At 41.2% G+C, this 15,042-nt stretch overlaps 1 protein-coding gene across 1 annotated transcript in view; it reads left to right on the forward strand.

Annotated features, from left to right (window-relative positions):
* DMP1 (dentin matrix acidic phosphoprotein 1) overlaps window positions 1-14,837 on the forward strand; it is a 30,187-nt gene extending 15,350 nt beyond the window's left edge. The window contains exons 2-6 of the mRNA XM_030192506.1: window positions 2,883-2,956; window positions 3,101-3,142; window positions 5,811-5,852; window positions 9,507-9,545; window positions 12,507-14,837. Coding sequence (XP_030048366.1) covers window positions 2,903-2,956; window positions 3,101-3,142; window positions 5,811-5,852; window positions 9,507-9,545; window positions 12,507-14,219 — 1,890 coding nt within the window. The 5' untranslated portion in view covers window positions 2,883-2,902 and the 3' untranslated portion in view covers window positions 14,220-14,837. The remainder of the gene's footprint in view (window positions 1-2,882; window positions 2,957-3,100; window positions 3,143-5,810; window positions 5,853-9,506; window positions 9,546-12,506) is intronic.
* The last annotated feature ends 205 nt before the right edge of the window (window positions 14,838-15,042 follow it).

Consider the following 15,042-nt stretch of genomic DNA (forward strand, 5'->3'; position numbering starts at 1 on the left):
ATACAGAATACCAACCAGATCTCCTTTATCCACATGTTTATTCACCTCTTTAAAGAAATATAACAAATGTTGCACACAGAGTTATTCATGAAATTTCTCTTTAGAAATTAACTAATTGGTGCACAGTTCACTTTCCAGCTTATAATCAAAATAGTAAAACGCCTATATTGTGACCCAAATCGGGAGATAGACGTTTATCTCCCAAAAACGAATAAAGCGGTATAATCAAAAGCCGAATTTGGACGTTTTCAACTGCACTCCGTCGTGGATGCGGACAAAGTTGATGGGGGCGTGTCGAAGGCGTGGTGAAGGTGGAACTGGGGCGTGGTTATCGGCCGATCAGAGATAGGCGCCTTTCGCCGATAATGGAAAAAAAATATGCGTTTTTAGCGAGAATTTAGGGCACTTTTCCTGGACCCTGTTTTTCCACGAATAGGGCCCCAAAAAGTGCCCTAAATGACCAGATGACCACTGGAGGGAGTCGGGGATGACCTCCCCTGACTCCCCCAGTGGTCACAAACCCCCTCCACCACAAAAATATGCCATTTCACAACTTTTTATGTTCACCCTCAAATGTCATACCCACCTCCCTGGCAGCAGTATGCAGGTTACTGGAGCAGTTATTAGGGGGTGCAGTGGACTTCAGGCAGGTGGACCCAGACCCATCCCCCCACCTGTTACACTTGTGCTGGTAAATGGGAGCCCTCCAAACCGCCCCCCAAACCCACTGTACCCACATGTAGGTGCCCCCTTCATCCCTTAGGGCTATAGTAATGGTGTAGACTTGTGGGCAGTGGGTTTTGAGGGGGATTTGGGGGGCTCAACACCCAAGGGAAGGGTGCTATGCACCTGGGAGCTCTTTTACCTTTTTTTTTTGTTTTTGTAAAAGTGCCCCCTAGGGTGCCCGGTTGGTGTCCTGGCATGTGAGGGGGACCAGTGCACTACGACTCCTGGCCCCTCCCATGAACAAATGCCTTGGATTAATTCGTTTTTGAGCTGGGCGCTTTCATTTTCCATTATCACTGAAAAACAAAAACGCCCAGCTCACAAATTGTCGAATAAAACATGGACGTCTATTTTTTTCAAAAATACGGTTCGGTCCGCCCCTTCACGTACCCGTTCTCGGAGATAAACGCCCATGGAGATAGACGTTTTTGTTCAATTATGCCCCTCTTTATCACCGTGGTGCTAATTATATAATGGACTTGACCCTGAATGGCATTTTACACAATCAAGTAGTCTCATAAATTATTTGGGGGTATATGTCAGTAAAACTTAGATACACTGAAACATAAAAGGCAATTCTATAACTTAGGGGTGCACATTTATGCACATGTTGTGTGAATAAATGTTTCGAACACCAGCATTTCCCTGGTGTCTAGGTTAAGAAGGCAGGAACGATCTTGGAGGAACAATATTGCAGCTTGCACAATTGATCACAAGTTGTGTTGTTCATTTACTCCCACCCCCGTTTTACAAAGACACACTAGTGGCTGTTGGTGCGGTAATGCCAATATAGCCCAATCAAATTGAATGGGTTGTGTTGGCATTGCCAAGCGGCTTTGTAAAAGGGGGAGGGGAATTACTGCGGAAGTCAGTAACCTGAGGTACTGAGCTACAGGGTTGTAGTCATGGCAGGACCTGGGAGGGTCTGGGCCTGTTCTCTTTCAGCTCGAGCCCACCCAGCATTGTTGTAGCTGGTGAGGATCCCCATGCTCTGACAGCTGAAGACATCTTCAGTGTACTGGACCATCAGAATACTATAGCAATCAGCAGCAACGCTCTTAGATGCTGATGCCAGCATCACCCACGTGGTTAGTTCTCAATCATGCTGTGTTAATGCACTAGAAATGAGCATGTGCAAGGTGCTAGCATTGGTGGCTGAGAGCATTGCCGCTGACTGCCGTGGTGTTCTTACAGCCCAGGAATTTGGCAAGCTGAGAATATCTTCAGCTGTCAGGTCATGGGGTTCCTCACCAGCTAAGGTATTTAGTTTTTAAGTTTGGTGGTGGTGGGAGGAGTGGGAAGAGTGGAAAGTAGAGAGGAAATATATTTGGCCTACTTATTCCACCTATTGGCCCACCCAAAACTTAGATGCCACAGGTTAGTGACTCCCACAGTAAACTAAACTGTTTTACCCAGAGGAGTAGCTAGGTGGGGTGCAAGGGGAGCAGCTAGTCCCCCAAATGGATTTTGAATAAAATGGAGTCTATGGGGATCAGCCCTTCAGCTTCATACTGAGGCCTATTTTGCAAAAGGTCTGGCTATACATCTGGTTGTACCACAGATTGATAACTCCCCCCTTATGCTTTTGGGAAGTGCTACATTAGCAGGACCTGCTGGGTGGGTGTCTTTTTGTAGTTTGGTGTGAGGTGTGAGGTGAGATGCTCAATGCTGTCAATACTGCAAAGGGGACAGTTGTCTTAAGTCAGTACTGTAGTCCTTTTAAGCATTTTCTGATGAGCAGTAATGCGCTTTCCTGGTCACAAGAACAACCTCTTACCACAGTATTCAATAAACTGCTGTTCTCATGAGTAAATTGTTATACACTGTTTTGTGGTCAATAATGAAAGGTTGTTAAACAGGCAATTAAACCAAACTAAATTAACTGCTACTGTAACTGGCTCATGTTAATACCAGCTGTTAATATCCAGTTTTAACAGGGTTTAGTAGCGAAGTCCTTAGGTTTCCTTGGCCCATATTTTTTAACATTGCACTTATGAAAGTGCATGAAAAGTATTGTTTTTTTTTTATATTGCTTTCAGATTGAGAATGCATTCATGTTGTTAACAGCCTTTGAAAGGAACAGAAAAGTGTGCTGCATGTGTGTTTATCCCTGCCATTGGATCATACAGTAACGCCTCTCCACATTTTGCTTGTAGGCATCATATTCGGCTGCAGTATGCAGGTTGCACTCACATTCATCTGTCTCTGTGGATTCACTTTCGCTCTACCCGTGAGTATGGTACTTCTACACTGCTTTATGAACTGAACTTTTCAGATTGAAACATTATATTATGAGACAAGTGTGAGCTGCCCAAACGCATTGCTAAACTCTGAGTGCATTTTTAATTTATAATATGTGTTTGTGTTTGATCAGGTGTTCAAGCATCAAAATTTGCCATCTGAAAATTCACTTATGGTAAGTTGTGATAATGTGAGTGAGGGTTAAGGGTGGGCCTTTAGGTTATACAGCCAGACAAGCTTACAGAGGTAAAACAAAACTCTTTTTTAACTCAGAACATAAGAACATAAGAATAGCCATACTGGGTCAGAGACCAACAGTCCATCTAGCCTAATATCCTGTTTCCAACAGTGGCCAATCCAGGTCACAAGTACCTGACAGAAACCCAAATAGTAGCAACATTCCATGCCACCAATCCCAGGGTAAGCAATGGCTTCCCCGTGTCTGTTACTTCACAGGTACAGATAATGAAAGATAAAGTTTCTTGAGACTGAGAGGAAGTTTGAACCCAGGCCCATGGCTGACAGGCCCCAAAACATAGTTTCCACAAAAGCATAACATACGTCTTCAGTTCTTAAAAAGGCTGTGGTTTGATCAAGTCAGTCTTATGTTGTATTTAATATTAACATGAGGTTACCTATTTGTTTGTGTCTTACTGACATCAGTGCTGCTTTATATAAATAATGATTTGTTTATATGGTTTCTTGTTTGGCATCTTATTTATAATTTTGTTCATTTACATGTTTTGCTATGAAGTGTAGCCCCCGACACAGCCTTTTAGAAGGCAAAATGTGACCACGTCAGGGGATGTTATTTTATATGATGTGAATAAAGCCTTTTTAAGAGCTTAAGATGTGTGTTTTGCTTTTATGGACTGCTTTGTATGATCTGCAGACTGCTGTTTCCTCTTTTGGACTTCTCTCCCAAAATATAGTTTGCACAGTCTCTCTCTCAGGTGGCACAAGCACTGGTCTGACTCCAGCCAGGCGTCAGGAACAGGATTCTCACAATCATTCAAATTGAGGTTTGGCCTACCCGAGCCAGGTTATAGTAGCTATACATAGGTAATGAAGGCATACGCTGTGGGCCCACTTCACCCTTCTCTGGGCCTCCTTAATCCAACTCTAGCCCTGCCTCTTATAAGGCAGCTGTCCTCCTGGCTCCACCCCTTCCTTGTCACTTCCTCTTTGGGCCAGATTATGGGGGTTAAGGTGGTTCTGACTGTGAGGGAGTATTCTTAAGGGAAAATGGCAGCATCCTATAGACTTCCTCACATAAACAACTAATTGTATGCCCAACTGAATGATGTTGTAGTTGGCCAGAGCAGCACACAGTCTGGGGGGTGGAAGGACAGGAGGAAAGAGGGGTGCAGTCACTCACAACCTGTGTGACTGCATCTCTCTTTCCTTCTTTCCTACCCCCCCCCCCCCCAGACTGTATGCTGCCTGCCTGCATGCCTGATCTGTGATCCATTACTGCAACCAACATCTGGTAACATGGTTACCGAACCTCAGATAGACCAACAGTTATGCCCACTTCGGTGGTGGAGGAAACATGATGCTTCACAACCTGGCATTGCTAGATTGGCTATGAAATACTTAGGAACACCAGCTACAACTGTCCTTTATGAGCGCTTGTTTTCCTTATCAGAACTCATAGTCAATAAAAACAAGAGCAGCTCTTTCACCAGGCAATGTAGAAAAACTTGTGCGCCTCAGCAACTGGCTGAAACACCAAGATAATATATAGGGTATGTATATGCTGAATGTGTTTTGCTGTTCTTAAAAGACAGTGGGGCCAATATTCAGACCAGAGAACGGACATATTCTATAACAGTGACATAAATTCTAGAAATGCCCACAACCCACCCATGGGCACTCCCCCTTTTCAGATCTATGTCTTAGAATTTACATGCATCACTTTATGGAATATGCTTAGACATAAATTCAAGTTCAATTATTGGTGCTGATTGGTTTGTTAAGCTAATTAAGTTGTGTGTGCAAATCCAGAATACTGGTGGATTTGTACATGCAGCTCAAGTCGCACTATATAGAATCTGGGCTTAAGTGCTGACTGGGAATATTCAGTGGGAGATAACTGGATATCTCCTGCTGAATATTCCTGAATAGCCAGTTAAAAGCTATTTAACCAGCCTTACTGATAATGTAACAGAAAACTTCAATATTAAATAATCATCTTTCATGCACTTTTTCTGAGTGGTCTGGGGACGAAGTCAGCACTTATGTGGTTAAGTGCCAATTTTCAGCACTTAACTGCCTAACCACCCCGTTTTACAAAGCTGAGCTAGCGGCTGCCGGTGCGGTAATCTCGGCACAGCCCATTCAAAGTGAATGGATTGTGTCGGCATTGCTGTGTGGCTTTGTAAAAGGGGGGGAGGGTAAGTTAACGGAACAAATCGGACCGTTTCAAACTCAGTCCTATCTTTATCTGGTTTCATTTAGGACTCCTTTATTAAAGCTTAGAGCTCACTAACAGAGTTAGCACATGCTAAATACTAAAAAGCCCATTAGTATTAAATTGGGCTTCTTTTGTCGTGAATGGATAACAACATCTATACAAACTTAATATTCTGATCAGTGTAGAAACAGGATACTGGACTTAATGAAACTTTGGTATGACCTAGTGTGGCTGTTCTTATGTTCTAATGTTCTTAGCTTAAGCTGGAAATTTCAAGTAGTAGCAACTATTGTCAAGGGTTTAATCTGTACTTAATGCTTTTAAACAATTTTCACCTCTTTATCTAGCATGTGCCCATGAAACTTGAAAAATAAGACAGTGTTTTACTGCATGGCTTTAAAACTACAACTTTTTGTTTTGGTTGCAGATAGAAAATGTGTATTCGTCTCAGATATCAACATCATTAATGGTAAGAAACTTACTCATAGAGATGAGTAAATCAGAGATTGTCTAAGGGTATCCAATGCCCTAGGCAAACCTTTAGTCATGCTCCATCCCCACAGGTGCAGCTAAATCCCTCCCTCTCACCCCCTAGTCCAGTGTTGCCCTTCCCCTCCCTATCCCTCCTCCCAAATGTAGTCCAGCATCATCCCTTCCCTTGCCTGCCCCTCCCCCCACATGTAGTCCAGCATCATCCCTTCCCTTGCTTACCCCTCCCCCACATGTAGTCCAGCATAATCCCTTCCCTTGCCTACTCCTCCCCCACATGTAGTCCAGCATCATGCCCCCCTTCCCTACTCCCCTCACATGATTAAACATTAGTATACTTAGGTGTTCATTTTGAAAGCGGGCCCAAAAGTATCCAATGCCTTAGGAAAACCTTCAGTCATGCCCCTCCTCCCAGGTGCATCTAAATCCCTACCTCCCACCCCATAGTCCAGTATTGCCCTTTCCCTTCCCTAACAAAGATGGATTACCGTAGCTTCTTGTTTTTAGGGATATCGGAAGCAAGAATGCATGTGCTGCAAGTTGTGCAGTACGCTGCAGTTCGTATGATCTGTGGTTTAGTTGTTTTGAATCTGTTACGGGTGCAATGAAGGCACTTCATTGGCTGCCTCTTGCATATAGGGTTTGCTTTCAATTGTTTTTTATAACTTTACATGAGTCAGTTCCTGCCTATTTTAAGAAAGTATTGCAGTTTTATATGCCTACTCGAGCATTGCGCTCGGTGAATTCACAACAATTGATTATTCCGTTGTTGAGCAGGTGCATTTTTCTGTCACTGCAAAGGTGGCTTTATCTTATGATGGCCCTATTGGGTGGAATGAATTGCCATTGAGGCTTTGTTTATTGCAGGATCTTGATGTTTTTAAGAAACAGTTAAAAGCATTGTTATTTGCACAGGCATATTTTGGAATTTAGATGTTGATATATTTTATGAGAATGATGAAACAGTGTTTTTAAAATTATATTTGATGATTATATGTGTGTATGTATGTGGATTGTTCTAATGATTATGTATGCATTTTCTGTAACCAGCCTAGTTAATAGGTGGGCTATAAATGTTTAAATAAATAAATATCCCCTCTCCCACATGTAGTCTAGCATCAACCCTTCCCTTCCCTACTCTCCCCACACATGTAGTTTAGCATCATTCCTTCCCTTCCCTATTCCCCCTAGTGTCTAGCATCACCCTTTATCTTCTCCCCTCCCCCCCCCCAGTTTCCAGCATCCTTCATTCTCTTCCCTTCCCCCCAATATCCAATATCACACCTCTTCTCTTCCTCCCCTCCAAGAGTCATCTACCATTACCTCCTTCTATTACTATGCCTGTCACTACTGCTGGAGCTGCTGCTCTGTTGCTGTTGCCCTTCAGAAGGCTGGCACTAAGGCACTGTGAGAGCTTCTGGCACAGGGCTTCAAGCAGACACATATGATCAAGGCCTGCTGGGTCCTACCTCTTCCAGATTTCCTGTTCAGAGTAGGTAGAACCCAGAAAGCCTTGAGTACACTTGTCTACTCAAGGCTATGTGCCAACAACTTTCAATGTGATTTAGTGCTGCTGATGACTGCTATGCCAGCACTGGTGTCACCCCCAGATTTGTGTCTTCCTAGGCAGATGTCTAGTCTGCCTAGTGGTAGGGCCATCCCTGAGTGCAGTAGATAAAGATCTCACCTACCCTGCCCATTTTCCTACTTGTTGTAATACCACAACCTTATTTGATCTCCAGCTTTTATTTTCATTTACCCTATCCTATCCCCTTCCCACTTTTTCTAGGGCACTGTTCCACACATCTTCCATCTCTCTGAAGGAACGCTACTGCCCTTTCAAGTCCCGGGTTCAACCTTATCATAATCACATGTGTTTAAAATATCTTTGGACACTTCAAAATATAACTAGAATATCCATGCATTTTTAATTTTAGTGCAGGGTCCAAAACTTCAGAGTCCCATGATAATCTACAAGTAATCCAGGATTATTTATGAGGAATCTAGAGATAATGGCTCAGTGGAATTGTTAGTTCTTAAATGGCCACATTCAACATTACTGTATCATCTAATGCCATTAAAACTGAAAACAAGTAAGGGTTGCCTCAGTGCCCAGTGGCTCAGTGGCAGTGCAGTCTTCTCTACCTCAGGTTGATTGGATTGCAGATGCTGTGACAGCAACATTCATAGCCCCTACAGGGGAAGGAATCATGATTCTGAATAAGAGCTACACTTGATCACCCAGTATACCCCTGGATTCTATATATCGTGCCTAGCGTTCTGCCCTGAAATCTAAGTGCATTCTATAACAACGAAAGTTGCTTAATTGGCTTAACAAGCTAATCAGCATTGATAACAGCATTTAACAAGAAATAATGAGCCCTAATTGGAAATAATCAGAATTTACGTGCACAACTAGCTAAGCGTATTCTGTAATAAACTGCACCTACATTTTAATGTGTGCAGTTCAAAAGGGGCATGGTTATGGGTGGGGAAATAGGCATTTTGTGGGCATTCCAAAATTTATATACGTATTTATAGAATACACACAGGGATTTACACCACATTTTTGTTGGTGTAAATGGATGCATGTAGTTTTAGGCGCTAGGATATCAACTAAGCGTTGATGCTGCTTTTGACTCCTAACTTGTCACTTGCTCGTAACCTTTATCTTGTCTTCCTCTCTTCAATAGTCCCTTTCCTTATGTGTCCTTCTGTCTGTCCTACCCTTATCCTTATTGGTCCTGTCTGTCTGTCCTGATTTAGATTGTAAGCTCTTTTGAGCAGGGACTGTCTTTTCTTCATGTTCAATTCTGAAGCGCTGCGTATGACTGGTAGCGCTATAGAAATGATTTATAGTAGTAGTAATAGTAGTAAGCATATTCTATATACCACTCCTAAATCTAGGTGCCGTTTATATAATATGCTTAAGTGCAAATGTTTTCTGCGTGGATTTTTTAAGCGTCATATATAGAATCTGGCCCATACTGGGCAATTCTAAAAAGGGGCCCCCAGAGGAAGCCTATTCTGTAAAGGAACGTAGGTGCTTACTTCCTTTTACAGAATGGTAGCATAACTGGGTTTATATGTGCGGATATGGATATGCACAAGTACTTATGCGTGCCATAGAGCTGGTGTAAATTCTTGTACCTAGGTTTTGGAGGTCCATGCATAACTTACAGTAGTTTATAAGTTGTACTAATAAGTGTGAACCCTGCCCATGCTCCACCCAGATTCTATCCATGTGAACATACACCTGCAATTACGCACTATTGAGGATATGTGCAAAGTTACAGAATAGCATGTAGCTAGTTTATTGGCATTTGCACACATATGTGTGCACATATGTGCATAGATGCTGGTATTCTGGTCATGTGCATAGTGTATTTGGCACCTTAATGTTAGCACCACCATCTAGAATTATCTCCTTACAGCCCGGGCTACTTCCCCAGGATAGTCACTGCAATGAGCAGACTAGAACAGCAGGAAGAGCCCCGAGTAAGTGTGAAAGCTCCAGAATTCCAGCACTAGCTTAAGATAAGAAGGGAAAGACAAGAGAAAGGAGGAATTACTGGATCAAATTTAACCCTAACAAGTATAATGTATTAATTTTTAGCTTATTATATTTCTGCAGGTGAGCAGTGAATCACCGGAAGATAGTCCTGAGGAAGAGGTACTTATGAAACTCTTTCCTTGTTTTGTTAATTGGTTTTCAACAAGACCTGTGTAGTTCTACAGTAAATGATTTTAAGGAATTGAAGCTGATATTCCTAAGGTGTGGAAACCAGGAGAAATAGTTGAGTAATCAGAGACAAAACAGGGCAAGTTCTGACTTGGTGAAATTAGACTCTGCCCTGAATGAACTTTAATCTTTATCTCCTCTGGTTTCAGGATTCTCACTTTTAACAAAGTATACTAACAATTGTATTATCTTTGTATACCTTGAATCATTGAAATCTATGAATAATTGCATGATTTAGAACCAGAGTAAATTGTGATTTATATATATTTAAAAAAAACTATAGGTTTAAAAACCAGATCAAAGTTGACAGCAATTATGTGAGTACATTTGAGATAAACATTTGTAAATCTGAGCCTGGATTCAAATCAGGTTGGGGTAGGTCTATGCATCCATAGTTAAATTGACAAGTCAATAATCAAAACTAACTTCCTAATACTGCAGCTTTTATAAGTTACCAGCATTGAAACACAGACTACAAGTGCTGATAAAGACCACAAGGCCCATTTTGTCTGTCCATTTTCCCATCCTGGTGGAATGCCACAAACCACAGTTGATCTCTGGCATTAAAATTATTTCCTCTCAACTAAGGATCCTCTGTGCTTGTCCCCTGCTTCTTTTAATTCTGAGACTATTTTTGTCTTCACCACTTCCACTGGGAGGCTGTTTCATGTATGCACCACCCTTTCTATGAAGAAATATGTCCTTATGTGACTCAGACCCTTTTTAAGCTTCACACCCTTGCTTATTTTGAGCCCATAATACTGGAGAGCAAACTAGTTATACAATATTAGATACAAATAAAGTAATATATCAATAAGATTTCATAAATATGGCTCTCATATTTATATTTTGCTAATTAATGCAGTGAGGATAAATGCTGGTCAAGGACATGCAACCATGGCAATCAAAGTACTCAGAGTGACTTTCTTGCCCCTGTTACAAAACATAAGAGATATCTATTCCAGTAGGGTTCAGAACCAGCATTGAGGAGAAGCAACCAGGCCATTGCATTGAGCTCCCATGCCACAGAGGGTCTCAAGTCTACTCAAAGATGAAGGAGACACAGCCTGCCAGTAAGCCTAGGAGCTCCTTCCCATGGGGAATTCTATACATGGCACTCAAAATTTAGCAGGGAAAGAAGCCGCAGAAGCAGAAGACTGTAGCTCACAACATAGAAAAGTGCTCACAGGAGGACGAATGGCGGGTAAAATACTTTAGTCTTGAAAGGACCTGACACAGCACCGTGTTTCGGCACAGTGCCTGCTTCAGGGGTCTTTATATGATGTCTCAATGGCTTTAGACATATGCAAGGAATTGCGCTTGCATACCCTGTTCGTATTTGCTACTCCGCCTTTAGCATCGCGTCTTTTTAAAGAGAGCGTGGGTCTTTTTTTAGCAACATATGTCCAAAGCTGCCCTCTGGACTGACTCCATCCTGTTTATTTCTTTTTGAAGGTGCAGCCTATATTTTAAATGAGATCTCACCAGAGCCTTATATAAGGGCATCATCACCTCCTTTTTCCTGCTGGCCATTCCTCTCCCTATGCACCCAAGCATCCTTCTAGCTTTCATCACTGATTTTTCTACCTATGTAGCCACCTTAAGATCATCACATACATTCACACCCAAGTCCTGCATGGACATGTGCATTAGCACATGGAATACCTGGTCACCATTAGTGCGGTTGAAGTTAGCAGCTCCTATTGAGGGGGCATTAAGGGGCCCTTTTACATGCCGCAGGTGCTGGCAGTAGTTCCACTCCCCAGTGCGTGCCATTTCCGGCACTAGCGGAAATATTTTTTTTTAAAGATTTGCTCAGCGGGTTACTCATCAGTAGTCGGCCAGCTTCGCGCACTGTGCCGGGTTAGCACAGGAGACCTTACCGCCACCTCAATGGGGGGTGGTAAGTGTCCCCCCCCCCAAAAAAAAAAAATGGCCGCACAGCAAGTATGAACTTATTGCATGGCCAGTTCATTTCTGCCTATTTTCATTCCCAGCGGTAAAAGGGGTCCTGGCGCATAGCAAAAACATCTGTCGCCGCTAACACAGGACCCCTTTTACCACAGCTTAGTAAAGGGGCCCATAGGTGACTTTGAGACATGTGTTATATAATAGTGTCCAGCATTTACTCACATCAATGCTGATTATTGGAGCCTCTGATGCGCTAAATGGTACTATTCTATAAATTATATGCATGCTTGGAGCCTAATAGTTATAGAATGAGACGATAAGTGTTTAGCACACTTTAGGAAAAGGACTCTGTGGGAAAATGGACAAAGGATGGGCCAAGAGCCCTGATAAATGGGGTCACATAGTGGGTTAAAGGTGAACATAAACTAATTTATTAATATGCCGGGGTTGGGGAGAATCTGTTCACAGTTATGAGGAAAATAAGCACAGTTCTTAGACTCATGAATTGTCCTCTTGTGACCTGCTTCGTCAAGGCCATGGCATACAGTACTGTCCCTACCAACACAGTCTCTCTTCAGAAAGGAGGAGATACCTGCCATGATGGTGTAGCTTGGTTTGAACGTTAAAAGACCAAATTTATATACCGATGTCCTTTTTCTCCATTTTTTTTAGTAATTGCTGGGGAGAATATTCTATTGAGGTTTCCAGCCTTTATGAGAAGGATTAAGCTGATGTTTGATGTTTTTTCCTCTCATACTCTAGTAATTTGTCTTTATTATATTTTATTCATTTTACTTTTTTGTTATGACATGTGATGTCTGTGTTAATAAAAAATTACATGTATTATCTTTACTTTGTTTTAGTGTATATTTTTTCTTGTAAACCATATCAAATGAGGTACCTGGGTAAAGTGGGTATAGAAATGCTATATTCAATTATATTTGAAAATTCAGTTTTCCTTATATTTATAATTATTTATAGGAACATTCAGATGTGACTCCAGAAAGGTCTGATAACAATGACAGCGGAGACATCAGTGATAAACACAGTGTAGAGACAATCAGCGACAGCAGGGAATCAGAAGAGCAGCAAGATATCAAAGTTGATCAAAATGTTAATATACAAACCGAAGCACTTTCCAACCACAGGCAGGATGATGGCAATCATCAAATAGAAGGAGAAGATTACAGTGGAGATGATGTCAAAGGCAACACTGAAAAAGATGATGAACATGGGAATCGTGATGATGTTAATGGTGATACCGAAGCTGATGCTAGAACGTCAAGTGAAAGTGCTGTTGTTGACAATGATGGCAATGGAAATCAGAAAGATAGCAGTAGCAGCAGCAGCACCAGCAGCAGCAGCAGTAGCAGCAGTGAGAGTGCAGAACATGATGGACACACTGAGAATAATGATCAGCCTACAGGTGGTAGTAAAGAGAATGAAAGCAGCAGCCGAGAAAGCAGCTATGAATTTGATGATAATGGAATGCAAGGTGATGAACCAAGTTCATTCGCAAGTGATAGCAAGATTTCCAGCATGAATAGTGGTAGTTCTACCACACAGTCAAAAGAAAGCAGTCAAGAAATGAGTCAGAAGGTAGGCATTAGGAAGCTTCAAGATGGTAGTAAACTAATGGTACAGAATGAGACCCAGCTTGTGTCTGCTGAACATGGGAGCAAGTCCAAGGAAGATCTGCTATCTAAGGAAGATAATAGCAATGATAATAACAGCAATTCCCCAGATGATGATGTCAGTAAATCAGATGAGGATGATGACAATAATTCTACACCAGACATAAAAAGCACATCTAAGGAGAGTGAAAAAATCGAATCTAATGAAGATGATATTAGCAAATCCAAAGAAAGCGATGTCAACATCTCCAAAGAAAATACCAGCAGCTCAAAGGAGGATGATATCAGTAATTCCAAGGAACATGATGTCAGCAACTCCAAACAAGATGATGTCAGCAACTCCAAACAAGATGATGTCAGTAACTCCAAGGAAGATATCAGCAATTCCAAGGAACATGATGTCAGCAACTCTCATGAAGGTATCAGCAATTCCAAGGAACATGCCAGCAACTCCAAAGAAGATAGCAAAGAATCCAAAGTAGATAGCCATGAATCCAATGAAAGCAATAGCTCCAAATCCATAGAGGATAATAGCAAATCAACAGAGAGCAGTGAAAATACATCCAATGAAGATAACATAGACAGTGAATCAACTGAGGATGACATGAAATTAACAAAACAAAAGAGTAGATCAATAGAAGAAGAGGATGACAGCAAATCAGAAGAGGACAGCAGTTCCCCTGAAGAGCAACAAATAATAGCAGAAGATAAGAGCAGTTCTGAATATGATGACAGCATTTCACAGAGTAATTCAACAGAGAGTAGTAGTACATCTGAAGAGCAATCTTCCAGTAAATCAGATGAACATAATAGCAAATCTGTAGAGATGATGGACAACACTAGCGAATCTTCAGAAGATGGTGCAAGTAAATCTATGGAAGAATCAAACAGCAATTCTGAACAAAAGAAAAAAAGTAAATCGAGTGAATCAAAAAGTGACGAAGATACTAGTAGTGTATCAAAAAGTAATGAAATTGAAAGCAGAAAACTAATGTTTGAAATTTACCATAATAGACCAATGGGAGATGCAGATGACAATGATTGCCAAGACGGATATTAAAATATATATTAAAAACTGTAGGTGTGACTTTTGCAATAGAACGAGTATGTCTTAATTTATTCATCCTATTGAAGCTATGACAGCCACAAGCTGAAGATAATCTGCTTTGGACATTGCAGTTCTATCCTAATGAATTTTTTCCAGGAATGGTTAAGATGGAGAGCAAATTTAGACCACAAATATATAAATCATAAATGTAAGACAAGCCTAGGCCCTAGCTTTAGAAAGATTTCTTTCATCGCTGTATGAATAGGGAAAGAAAACTTTGAAAATAGACCTATCTATTTCAAACACTGACATTTATTTAAAACTGAGTGAAGAGGTCTATATGAATTCAAAATAGTTTTGTAAGGTAAAGCATAAGAGATACTTTTATGTGAAAGAAATAAGTTGGGAAAGAGTTCTGTTAAATCAGGGGTTTCTCTCTTACTATGCGCCATCAAAACCCAGGTTCATTGCACTTTGAACAGCACATAATAAACAAGCCCTCTTTGTACTTTTTAATATGGACTTCATTTTGGTTGCTACACAATCTTTGCAGTATTACCTCATTACAGAATGTATTTAATGTGGTTTTTGTACATAAAAAATGTACACGCTGAGGTTTCCTTTTTTGTATTGATGGTTTCTATGTATAAAAATAAAGAAAATTAATTTAGATTTTTACCATCATAAGTTACAAAGATGTATTGATGCTGTATAGATATTATAGGCCTAATTCAACAATCCAATCAATGGTGCAAAAGCAACTTCAATGAATATCTTCTAAACAGCTCGAGAGGGGCTGTGTTTTGGCTGAATGGCCTGCATCAAGAGTCTGAAA

This window comes from Microcaecilia unicolor, chromosome 2, assembly GCF_901765095.1.
Source record: "Microcaecilia unicolor chromosome 2, aMicUni1.1, whole genome shotgun sequence".
Classification (NCBI taxonomy): Eukaryota; Metazoa; Chordata; class Amphibia; order Gymnophiona; family Siphonopidae; genus Microcaecilia; species Microcaecilia unicolor.